This window comes from Lepidochelys olivacea, assembly GCF_965140295.1.
Source record: "Lepidochelys olivacea isolate rLepOli2 genome assembly, chromosome: 17".
Taxonomy (NCBI): Eukaryota; Metazoa; Chordata; order Testudines; family Cheloniidae; genus Lepidochelys; species Lepidochelys olivacea.
This window is the reverse complement of record NC_140427.1, coordinates 24604226-24616662: the sequence shown is the minus strand read 5'-3', so window position 1 is coordinate 24616662 and position 12437 is coordinate 24604226. Positions and strand designations below refer to the sequence as shown.

Below are 12437 nucleotides of genomic sequence, written 5' to 3'. Positions count from 1 at the left end.
CCCATCAGCACAGCAAGGGGGGATGGGGGAGCGGACAGAGCCATGGTCCCAGCCAGCCTGCAGCAGCTGTTTGTAGTGATAACAGAAGCGCCTGCCATCTCAGCTCCTGAGCTCGCTCCATTCCTAGAGCAGAACTAACCCCCCCATCCCCAGCCCTTGGGTCTCCCCTGCCAGGGTTCAGGCCTGCAGCAGACCAATCAGCTGGAAGCAAGAGACTGGGAGCAAGAGCCACCCTGAAATGTACTCCGGTTCCCTGCAGAGCCAGACCTTTCGGGAGACAGCAATGGCTGCCCGTGTGCTGGCGTCACCAGAGATCCGCTCAGGCTCGCCGACAGGAGCCACTCGTCACTCATCCAGCAGCCCCAGCCCCTCACCAGCAATGAGAACGCGCACAGCAGTGGGAAGGCTCATTGTCACTGGGCACAGCGCCCCTGAGCACGGAGACGACAGTCCCACTGTGCCCAGAGAAAGCAGCAAACGCCAGAGCCTACCTGCTCTTGCTGACCAGCTGCCTCCACAGTCTCTTACCACCAGGGCAGCCCCTGGCTAACGCCGAGGAGTTCCGGCCTCTCGCTGTGCGGGCTTCGCTGCTCACGCCGGGTGGAGGGGCAGAGCAGGCTGGAGACAGCTACTCCTGCTGGCCAGTCCAGCTGGGGCTGTTTCAGATGGGTACTTTCCGGGAGAGTCTGGAATGTCTCCCAATGGTCACTGATAACAGCAGCACCACCAAGGGACACAGCTCTTTTCATCCCAAAACAATTTACAAACATACACAAATGTAGCAAACTGATATGCAAACGCTATACAGATCATGTACAACAGTGAAATGCAGCCACCTCGGGAGTGGAATGCAGCGGCAGTTTAACAGTGCACAGCACCACTACCCACAGGTCAGAGTAGACAGTGGAAAGTAAGACCCCCTAGGAAATGGCAGGGGTACGTTGGTTGGTAGTATGTAACCCTCCATGTTGGCATTTTCTCATGACAGCAAGAGAAACCCCCTCCTGTTGGGAAGTGTGCCATGGGGTTTCTCATGCCCATCAGTGGGCAGAGCCTCAGTTTCATATCCTGTTCAAAAGCTGGCACTACCGTCTCTGGCCGCTGATGACGAGAGTTGAGTTCTTTGCCCCCCACGCCCTGGGTCCGGAGGCTCAGATATCCCAGCAGATTTCATCCCTTAGGGTAAACTGGATTTTGTCTCTATTTTGTTAGCAAAGAGCATGGGTGGGGCTGCCTCATAAACAAAAGCGCACGCTCACTAATTACTGGTTTCAGAGTAGCAGCGGTGTTAGTCTGTATTCGCAAAAGGAAAAGGAGGATTTGTGGAACCTTATTTGTTAGTCTCTAAGGTGCCACAAGTCCTCCTTTTCTTTTCACTAATTACTGTTATTACAGCCCCAGCATCTTGGGATCATCATACTGCCTCCCATCTCACTCAGCATGAGGTTTGGATGACAGGGTGTCCCTAGCCACACGTGGGATCCAGATGTGAATCCAGTAGCATGACAGCCACTGCTGCCTGGAACTAAAACAGCTGTACTTCATGACTCAAGACAACTATTTGTTCCAGAGGAACATGAGCAGGGAGAGCATCTCGCTGCCCTGACCTCCTGGGAGTACAGGGACTCCCAGCCCCACGACTCAATCATTTCCCATCTCTCGGTCTCTGGCATGTTGGGGTCCCGTCCTTTTGCATTGTCCAGCTAAGCCTGTTTGAAACACCATATGTTGTCTCCCTGACCTCATTCGGTAGGCACACCTGGAGGGACAGAGGCATACAAGAACAGAGAGGATCCCTTAGTCCAGTATCTTGCCTGACAGGGATCAATACTGAATGATTCACTGGAAAGTCCAGCTCCCTGCCATGTGCAATACTACAGCATGGGAGGATATTACTTCCTGCTCCCAGTGATGTCCTGAGGCATGAGTATTGACAGCCCTTCTCATTTTATCTTAGCCCTGGTCTACACTATGCGTTTAGGTGGAATTTAGCAGATTTAACCCTGCACCCATCCACACAACGAAGCCATTTTTGTCGACTTAATGGGCTCTTAAAATTGATTTCTGTACTCCTCCCCAATGAGGGGATTAGCGCTGAAATCAACATCGCCGGGTCGAATTTGGGTTAGTGTGGACACAATTCGATGGTATTGGCCTCTGGGAGCTATCCCACAGTGCTCCATTGTGATTGCTCTGGACAGCACTCTCAACTCGGATGCACTGGCCAGGTAGACAGGAAAAGCCCCACGAACTTTTGAATTTCATTTCCTGTTTGGCCAGTGTGGCGAGCTCATCAGCAGAGGTAACCATGGAGTCCCAGAATAGCAAAAGAGCTCCAGCATGGACCAAACAGGAGATACTGAATCTGATTGCTGTATAGGGAGACGAATCCGTGCTATCAGAACTCCGTTCCAAAAGACGAAATGCCAAAATATTTTAAAACAATCTCCAAGGGCATGAAGGACAGAGGTTATCACAGGGACCCGCAGCAGTGCCGCGTGAAACTTAAGGAGCTCAGGCAAGCCTACCAAAAAACCCAAGAGCCACTCTGGGTCAGAGCCCCAGACATGCTGCTTCTATGATGAGCTGCATACAATTCTAGGGGGTGCCCCTACCACTGCCCCCCCGTACATGGACTCCTGCAAGAGGGGAGTCTCATACAACAGGGATGAGGATTTTGGGGATGAGGAAGATGATGAGGAGGGGGAGGTTGAAGATAGCGCACACCAGGCAAGCGGAGAAACCGTTCTCCCCAACAGCCAGGAACTGTTTGCCACCCTGGATCCAATATCCTCCCAACTCTCCCAGCCTGGGCTCCTGGACCTTGAAGGCAGAGAAGGCAACTGTGGTGAGTGTACCTTTGTAAATATAACATACGGTTTAAAAGCAAGCGTGTTTAATGATTAATTTGCCCTGAAGACTTGGGATGCATTCGGAGCCAGTACAGCTACTGGAAAAGTCTCTTAACGTGTCTGGGGATGGGACAGAAATCCTCCAGGGACATCTCAATGAAGCTGTCCTGGAGGTACTCCCAAAGCCTTTGCAGAAAGTCAGACTTGATGATCATAATGGTCCCCTCTGACCTTAATATCTATGAAAAAGGTTTCTGGGGCGGGCAGCCTTATTGCGTCCTCCATGGTAGGACACTTTACTACGGCAGGCCAGTAGCACGTAGTCGGGAATCAATGCATAAGAAATCATGGCAGCGTGTGGTCCCGGTGTTTGCTGGCATTCAAGAAACATCCCTTCTCTATCTCTCTGTGTTATCCTCAGGAGAGTGATATCATTCCTTGTCACCTGGTTAAAATAGGGGAATTTTATTATGGGGACATTCAGAGGTGGCCGTTCCTGATGGGCTGTTTGCCTGTGGCTGAAAAGTAATCATCCCCGCTGTTAGCCACATGGTGGGGGGAGGGGTGAAGCGATCATTCCAGAGAATTGGGTGGGAGGAGGGGGGATTAGTTGGGTTTGTGCTGCAGTTTAACCTGAAAACATCCCCTCCTTTTAAATGGCCAGTGTGTCTTTTTCAGTTTTAATCTCCCTTTTTTTCTTCCCGCAGCTGCAAATGTTTCAACGCTGCGACTAGCATTTCTGTCCCAGAGGCTAGCGCAGATAAAAGAAGGCGAAAAAAACACACTCGCAATGAAATGTTCTCTGAGCTCATGCAGTCCACCCAAACTGAAAGAGCCCAGCAGAATGCGTGGAGGCAAACTATGGCAGAGTCCAGAAAAGCACAAAATGATGCGAGGACAGGAAGGACACACGAGACGAGAAGTGGCGGGAGCAACAGGAGAGGTGGCGGGATCAAGAGGAAAGGTGGCGGCAGCGTGATGACAGGAAGCAGGATGCAATGCTGAGGCTACTGGAGGATCAAACTGATATGCTCCGGCGTATGGTTGAGGTGCAGGAAAGGCAGCAGGAGAACAGACCGCCACTGCAGCCCCTGTGTAACCACCCGCCCTCCTCCCCAAGTTCCATAGCCTCCTCACCCAGACGCCCAAGAACTCGGCGGGAGGGGAGGGGCGCTCCAGGCACCCAACCATTCCACCCCAGAGGACTTCCCAAGCAACAGAAGGCTGGCATTCAATAATTTTGAAGTGCAGTGTGGCCTTGTCCTTCCCTCCTCCACCCCCCCACCCAGGCTTCCCCTTCCCCCACCCCTCCCAGGCTACCTTGGCAGTTATCCCCCTATTTCTGTGATGCATTAAGAATGCATGAATTTGAAACAACAATGACTTTATTGCCTCTGCAAGCGGTGATTGAAGTTGGGAGGGGAGGGTGGTTGGCTTACAGGGAAGTAGAGTTAACCAAGGGGGTGGGTTTTCATCAAGGAGAAACAAACAGAACTGTCACACCGTAGCCTGGTCAGCCATGAAACTGATTTTCAAAGCTTCTCTGATGCGCAGCACACCCTGCTGTACTCTTCTAACCACCCTGGTGTCTGGCTGCACGTAATCAGTGGCCAGGTGATTTGCCTCAACTTCCCACCCCGCCATAAACGTCTCCCCCTTACTCTCACAGATATTGTGGAGCACACAGCAATCAGTAATAACAATGGGAATATTGCATGAATATTGCATCTGATGAAGTGAGCTGTAGCTCGCGAAAGCTTATGCTCAAATAAATTTGTTAGTCTCTAAGGTGCCACAAGTCCTCCTTTTCTTTTAATGGGAATATTGGTTTTGCTGAGGTCTAACCGAGTCAGTAAACTGCACCAGCGTGCTTTTAAACATCCAAATGCACATTCTACCACCATTCTGCACTTGCTCAGCCTATAGTTGAACAGCCCCTGACTACTGTCCAGGCTGCCTGTGTACGGCTTCATGAACCATGGCATTAAGGGGTAGGCTGGGTCCCCAAGGATAACTATTGGCATTTCAACATCGCCAACAATTATTTTCTGGTCTGGAATGTAAGTCCCTTGCTGCAGCTGTTCATACAGACCAGAGTTCCTGCAGATGCAAGTGTCATGTACCTTTCCCGGCCATCCCACATTGATGTCGGTGAAACGTCCCTTGTAATCCTCTGGTGCTTGCAGCACCATTGAAAAGTACCCCTTTTGGTTTATGTACTGGCTGCCTTGGTGCTCCGGTCCCAAGATAGACGCCCAATCGCCCCCCACAGTTAGGGAATCCCATTGCAGCAAAGCCATCCACTATGACCTGCACATTTCCCAGAGTCACTACCCTTGATAGCAGCAGCTCAGTGATAGCGTTAGCTACTTGGATCACAGCAGTCCCCACAGTAGATTTGCCCACTCCAAATTGATTCCTGACTGACTGATAGCTGTCTGGCTTTGCAAGCTTCCACAGGGCTATCGCCACTCGCTTGTGAACTGTGAGGGCTGCTCTCATCTCAGTGGTATTCTTGTGCTTCAGGGCAGGGGAAAGCAAGTCACAAAGTTCCATGAAAGTGCCTTTACGCATGTGAAAGTTTTGCAGCCACTCGGAATCATCCCAGACCTGCAACACTATGCGGTCCCACCAATCTATGCCTGTTTCCCGGGCCGAGAATCAACACTCCCTGGCATGAGCCTGCCCCATTGCTATCAGGATGGCCAAATTGCCGGGGCCTGTGGTTTGAGAGAAGTCTGTGTCCATAACCTCATCACTCTCGTCACCGCGCTGCCATCGCCTCCTCGCCTGCTTTTGCAGGTTCTGGTTCTGCACATACTGCAGGATAATGCGCGAGGTGTTTACAATGCTCATAATTGCCACGGTGATCTGAGCAGGCTCCATGCTTGCCGTGATATGGCATCTGCAGGAGAGCAGGGTTGCAGGGGAAGCAGTGGTTGAATGACCAGTTTTGCAGACCTACTGCACCATCTGCTGCCAGGACACAACAGCTGAGCGGGCTGCACACTTGACGTGGTATGGCGAGACAAGAGCAGCCGAGCAGAGTTGCAATGGAAGCGGCCCTGCGAGACCACCAGGAAAGCAGCAGAGCGGAATGGCAGTAGAAGCAGTGGATGACGATGATGACTATTAGCAGTCCTACTGCACTGTCTGCTGAAAGCAGTTTGGCGCCCACAAGGAAAAAAGGCGTGAAACGATTGTCTGCCGTTGCTTTCATGGAGGGGCGACTGACAACATGTACCCAAAACCACCCGCGACAATGTTTTTGCCCCATCAGGCATTGGGAGCTTAACCCAGAATTCCAATGGGCGGCGGAGACTGCGGGAACTGTGGGATAGCTACCCACAAGGCAATGCTCCGGAAGTCGACGTTAGCCACGGTACTGTGGACGCACTCCGCCGACTTAATGAGCTTAGTGCGTTAGTGTGGGGACACACACAATCGACTATATAAAATTGCCTTCTAAAAAATCGACTTCTATAAATTCAACCTAATTTCGTAGTGTAGACATTCCCTTAGTTAGGGTCACTGCAGATACTATTCTTCTCCACGGGATGGCTGAGCCTTTATTAGACCTCACTAGTGACTTGCCTCAACAACGTCCTGTTGCAGCGTTTCACCAGTTAGTTACGCGCCACGTTGAAAACACTTCCTTCCATCACCTTTTAATCTTAATGGCTCCCTTTACCTCATACTATGTGATGGGACACACAGGAGCAATTCCTGGCCTCCTATGCCAGTCAGCAGCCCCCGTGAGACATTGTGGCCAAAAGGGCTAATGTGATCCTGGGATGCATAAACAGGAGAATCTCGAGTAGGAGTAGAGAGGTTATGTTACCTCTGTATTTGGCATAGGTGCGACTGCTGCTGGAATCTGTGTCCAGTTCTTGTTTACACAAATCAAAAAGAATGTTAAATTGGAGAAGGTTCAGAGACGAGCCACAAGAATGATTACAGTGAGAGACTTGAGGAGCATGAGCTGTTTAGCTTAACAAAGGGAAGGTTAAGGGGTGACTCGATCGCAGCCTGTAAGTACATCCATGGGGAATGGAAATGTGATACTAGAGAGCTCCTCAGCCTAGCAGAGAGAGGTCTAATGGGATCCAATGGCTGGAATTTGAAGCTAGACTGGAAACGAGATGTACATTTTTAACGGTTGAGAGTAATTACCCATTGGAACAACTTACCAGGGGTTGTGGTGGATTATCCATCACTGGCCATTTTAAAATCAAGACTGGCTGGTTTTCTAAAAGCTCTGCTCTAGTTCAACCAGGAATTAATACAGGGCAGGTGTCTGGCCTGTGTTATGCAGGGGTCAGACTAGATGATCACAATGATCCCTTCTGGTCTTAGAATGTATGAATCATTGTATTTCAACTTAACCCATTTCTCTTACTCTTCCTGTTCCTCAATGGTACAGCCCTCGGCTTGCTAATCTCCTTGCCTGGTAGCCCCTGCCCTAACACACACACACTCAGCCATGTTCATTGTTCTTCTCCGGGTCTCCAATTTCATCTGCATCTTTTCTGAGATAAGATGACTCTATCCCCACAACGATGTACCCTCAATTCAGATGGCATTCTAATATTTTCTACATTAACCTCTATTCCTTTTTAATACAACCTGCCATCACACCCCCTCCTGACAACAGCTAGCCCCTGAGCACATCTGCCCTGAACTCTCCCCATGGACACCTAGAACATTTTACTCCAGTTCACCACTGTCCAGCCTGTCTGAGTAACTGAAATCGCACATTCCTAGGTCTGTGATCTTGCGACAACTGCACCGACTAATCTACCATCAGGTCACCAGTTCCTTAGCTTTGCCAGGTCACTTTGTGCCTTTTCAGGATCCAATCGAGCCTTAAATTCTCACTAATGTCATGTTACCACCTTGCTTTCCATCCCCAATAAACGTTCCGAGCACCAGCACTCCTAAAAGGAGCTCAGTGGCAGGCTCTGTCTAGGCTGGGTTTGCTCAGGGCTCCCCTCTCTCCTAACCAGTTTTTAAGCCACAGCAGGACTTCCCCTTCCACACTGTGGCATCGTGTTTCCTCAAAGTGCTGCTCTTCTGTGAGCAGCAACCCTCCCATGGCACTGCAGCGCACAGCATTTCCATCTCTCAATAATTCCAGATTGAATGAGCACAGTTTATAAGCATGGACGTTCCTAACTGCAAATACTCAAACAGCTCTGGAAATCAAGCTGGAATCTTTTCTTCTGGCACGTCAGCACCCCTGATATAAGGCCTGAAGACCAAATCAGGCCCTCCATGACACTTGTGCTACCTCATCTAGCGTGGGTTTGCAAAGGTGTGTAAGCAGAGTCAGGATGAGCGTTACCCTGACATCCGGTGGCGAGTCGTGGTGGGTTGTGGAAAAGAACTTCAGGGGCTGATCTCATTTGCATAGGCACACCCACCCCGCCTCGATGGTCACTTTGGCTGCTGTGGGATCCTCAGTTTCTTTGTTATTGGGGCAGGGAAAATAAAGTGTTATTATCCTGATTATGTGAATCAAGGACTGTGGAACTATACTTGGCCTTTTGTTATGATGGAGGGACTCACCATCAACTAAGCAGCACTTGCTAGGCAAGAGTCATGGGTTCAAAAAATTAGTGAAGGGAGAGCAACTGGGGATAGATATTAATGTGTGGTGGTATGGGCCTCCTGGTGAGGGTCCTACATGCCAATTGCACTGTCTCCACTGTGGAATATCAGAGCTAATTTTGATTCCAATAGGAGTCTAGTTACTGGCTGCTAAGCTGACATCACTTTGGGCCAACAGTGCACGAGCACTGAGGCTCTCCTACTACAAGCTGAAATCACTAAAGAGCTAAAATTACTAAGAGCTGAAATCATTGAGTGTTGTGTTGGGGGGGGGGTCTGAAACTATATTGTGGAGTAGTTTGTGGGATGGCTGGAGCAGTTCATGGGACGGCTGGTGGAGCAGAGCAGTTTGCAAGACGGCTGGAGTGGCTCACAGGATGGCTGGTGGAGCAGAGCAGAGCCCCACAGAGAGGTGGGGCAATTGGCTTTGGACCACATAAGGTGCCCCTTAAACTGCCCCCCCCTCCCATTTCCACCCAGGTTGAGAGGTAAAACTCTGAAGATAAACTTTTGAACTCTGGGGCTGCACTGACCAGAAACAGAGACTTTTGGGTTGTTGGACTTTTGGGACTTTGGGTGACTTTTGGGTCGCTGGACTCAAGAACCAAAGGCCCAATTTGCTGGGGGTGGGTTTTTGCTCATGGGTTGTGTTATGAATCCTGTTGGTGGTGTTTCCCTAACATAATGCCACATTGCTTCTCTCGGTTATTAAAAGGCTTTTGCTACACTCAGACTCTGTGCTTGCAAGCGGGGGTGTCCCAGGTCACTGGGTGGGGGCTCGAGCCTGTTTTGCATTGTGTTATTGGACTGGAACCCCTAGATACTGAACCCAGCCCTTGTTGCTGCCAACTCTGACGGGCAGAAGGGTTACAGGTGTATTTCACTGGAATTTACTAAACAACTCTGCTGCTGATGCAAAAGAAGAAATAGAATCCAGCTCTGATAACTTAGCTGGGGCAGCTCTCCAGGGTTAATGGGGATAGACTCCAGCTCCCTCTCCCATCACTGGGCCGGCTGGGCAGGGCTAAGCAAGGAAACACAGTTCTGAATTCACATCAGAAAGCATCTTTTTACACAGACCCTTTTCAGAGCACACTTACCCTTCAGTAGCCCCTTGGGAGAAACTTGCTTACCATTTTATAAATTCAATTCACCAATCTGATTTTAAGTCTTTCAGAAAGTGTGATGGGTTTCTAACCTGTACAGCACAGCCTTAGAGAAGCCAAGCCGATTACAACACATTCCTCTAGCTGCTTCTTATCCTCTTTAGTGACTTCACTATTTGTCCTGCTACTTAAACATGGCTCACTGGCCCCTAAATCCTGCATGTTACCTTTGATCCATTGCAGAGATGGCTACAATGCTTCTGCCTGGCAGCCAAGCAGTTATCTAATGCTACATTGCATATTTCTAAAGGGTAGGTCAGATAGCTGCACAGGTAGTTCTGACAGAGCCGCTGGGCAGTAATCCCTTTGGGGCAGAACTCCATGTTCTGCAAGTGAATGCTGTATTTCAGGACAGCAATCCGGTCTGTACTATGCAGGAGGTCAGACTAGATGATCACAGTAGTCCCTTCTGGCTTTGGAAGGGAATCGAAGAGTCTATATACATGGTTATTAACAATGATGCCACCAAGCCCTGTTGAGTGCCGTGTAATTTTGCGAGCTGCCTAGTCTCCTTTCTCTGACATCTCACCTCCTCCGCCTGTGAGGAGTAATGCCAGGGCTAGTATTTCACCCACCACTCCCTATGCTGAAGGCCAATGGAAAGAGGGGCTTTCACTTTTCTGCCGTCCCCTTAACCTCTCCAACTGCCTCCCTGGATTCACCAACTCTGCCACAGCCTTCCAAATTGTGACATCCATCAAACGTTTATTAGAATTTTACAGTTTTGCCTATTTGTTCTGCAAGTTTCCTTAGTCTCCACCTTATGTTTTACCAGGGAAACGTTGCTCTCAGACGGGCCTCATTTGGGCTGGATTTCTATGTTTAAAGTACATTTGTAGTAAACCACAGTAACCCCTTCTAGCTGTACACATCTGCGTGAGGTGGAAAGCCAGCTCTGTTCATTTTACTTTTACTACAGAGTTACGAAAGCACAAGCTGGATGCAATTCTGCCTCCACCAACAGTCAGACAAGTTCCCACGGCAGAACCTTTTGCTTGGTGCCAGTGTGTGCAGCAGAAACCACCAGCTCGGCTCCCGTGCTGAGCGCCTGGTGCTGACGCTCGCAACACCAACCTTCGATTTGCAAATTGCATCGATTTGCTCTGAAAGTCTTTGATAGTAAACACCAGTCCTATGGGACCTATTCTGCACTGACTTTTCTAATTGCAGCCACACTCCAACGCACTCTACCCTGGCCCATATACACTCTTGCATAAGTTGCATTGGTCCCTGGCCCTATGCCTTGTCCTGGCCTGGAAGATCAGCTGCCTCCTACCCAGTCCGGTGTCACTTTGGTCTCAGGAGATTTTGAGGAGAAAGGGACAGCGGCTGAAGGGGCAGTAGCTAAATGCTCCGGGAAACAAACTTTCACCTTGGAGCCCATCTCCCAGACCAGACCTTCCTCCCTTCCAAGAAATGGGTAAACAACTTCCCAGTGACAGAACGAGGGACACAAACTGACAGAACTCAACCTCCCCTGGTGCCCAATGCCTGCTGGTGCATACGGTCACCGGCTGAAGGAAGCAGGGTCACCTTTTGCTACCAGGTTCCTGGTTTGGGTGACTTTGAGTCACAACCCGAATATTAATGAGCACGAGTCACATGACCCAGAGGGACAATGTGTTTCCAGCCCTGGTAACTGCAGAGCAGATCCTGTACTGGGATTTCCTTTGAGGCTGTCCCCAGCTCATATTCCTTTGCCTGAAGCTAGTCAAGAGCTTTAGCAGCTGCATATATCCTTATAGCTGCCCCAATCCCCGTGCCATGCTACGTGATGGAAACTCCAGGGATTTCCATGCCTTGGGCAATATGTTAATAAAGGCAAGGCACTTCCAGAAGGCTGTCACTGCTTTTCTGTGTACTCCTTCCCCTTTCCGGTCCCTTGTGTGATTGGATGGAAGGGGGCACTGCTCTGCATGTTAGGTATGCACTGCAGGAGAATGGTTATAGTTTGAACTATAGCTTTGATCTGTATTTCTCCTTCAAGAGCTCCCATGCCAGGATGAGGGCTACATGTAGGTGCCCAGACAACACGGTGATGGGCACAGTATGAGAAGCTAGATGGATTGCAAGGCTGCACTGATCTCTGTGTGCCTTTCTCTTCCTGGGTCCCATCCCCAGGCTGGCATGGTTTCTGATAGCACTGGTTGCTGTGCTTGTGTTTTGCTCCCCAGGTCCCTGTTTGGAATATGCTGGGAACTGTGGTAGGAACCATCTGTGTGTCTCTCTCTCCTGTGGTTCATTGGGGGGGGGTGTCACGTCCTGTCCCGTGGGGCTGACCCCTGTGACTCTTTCTCTCGCATGGGCCCTGCCCCCCCAGGTGTTTTGGATGAGGATGGATGCGTGTGTGCCATGAGCCTCATCACAAGGTGGGCGCGGGGGTCAGTGTGAAAGGTGGCACTGACCTCGGGGTGCGAGTCCCACCCAGTACCATGGCACCTCTCTCCCCTGCTCTCTGGGCAGACTCCCATGCTGGGCCGAGCTCGGAGCCTGGAGCTAGTGCTGATCTGCCCTGCGCCTTCCGCCGGCCCAGGTCCCCGCAGGTGGCTGAAAGGATGAGGGAGGAAGCCGGGGGGCTCTGACCTGCATACCGCTGCGGCGGGAGTCCTGAGCCTTTTCAAGGCAGGTGAGAAGCTGCCCGCGGGCCAGGGGTGGGCAGAGACTTTGGCACCTTGCTCTGCTTCGCCTCCAACTTCTGCAAGCCCAGCCCGGCGCCGGGCGGTCCCACACTCACTGGCCGTGCCCCCGCCCGGCTCCCCCAGCGCCTGGCGCTGGCCAGCGGACCCCAGCCGGCACTCGCCGCCCTCCG

General features: G+C 50.8%; 1 protein-coding gene across 2 annotated transcripts in view; it reads right to left on the bottom strand.

The window, feature by feature from the left end:
- Positions 1–12232, bottom strand: part of SEPTIN4 (septin 4) — a 70856-nt gene extending 58624 nt beyond the window's left edge. The window contains exon 1 of one of the 2 annotated variants that reach the window (XM_084650873.1): positions 12212–12232. In XM_084650873.1, the coding sequence (XP_084506999.1) occupies positions 12212–12217 (6 nt within the window). In that variant the 5' untranslated portion in view covers positions 12218–12232. Of the gene's footprint in view, positions 1–491; positions 706–12211 lie in introns of those variants that run through there. The other variant, XM_084650875.1, reaches the window with a different exon arrangement.
- Positions 12233–12437: the final 205 nt, after the last annotated feature.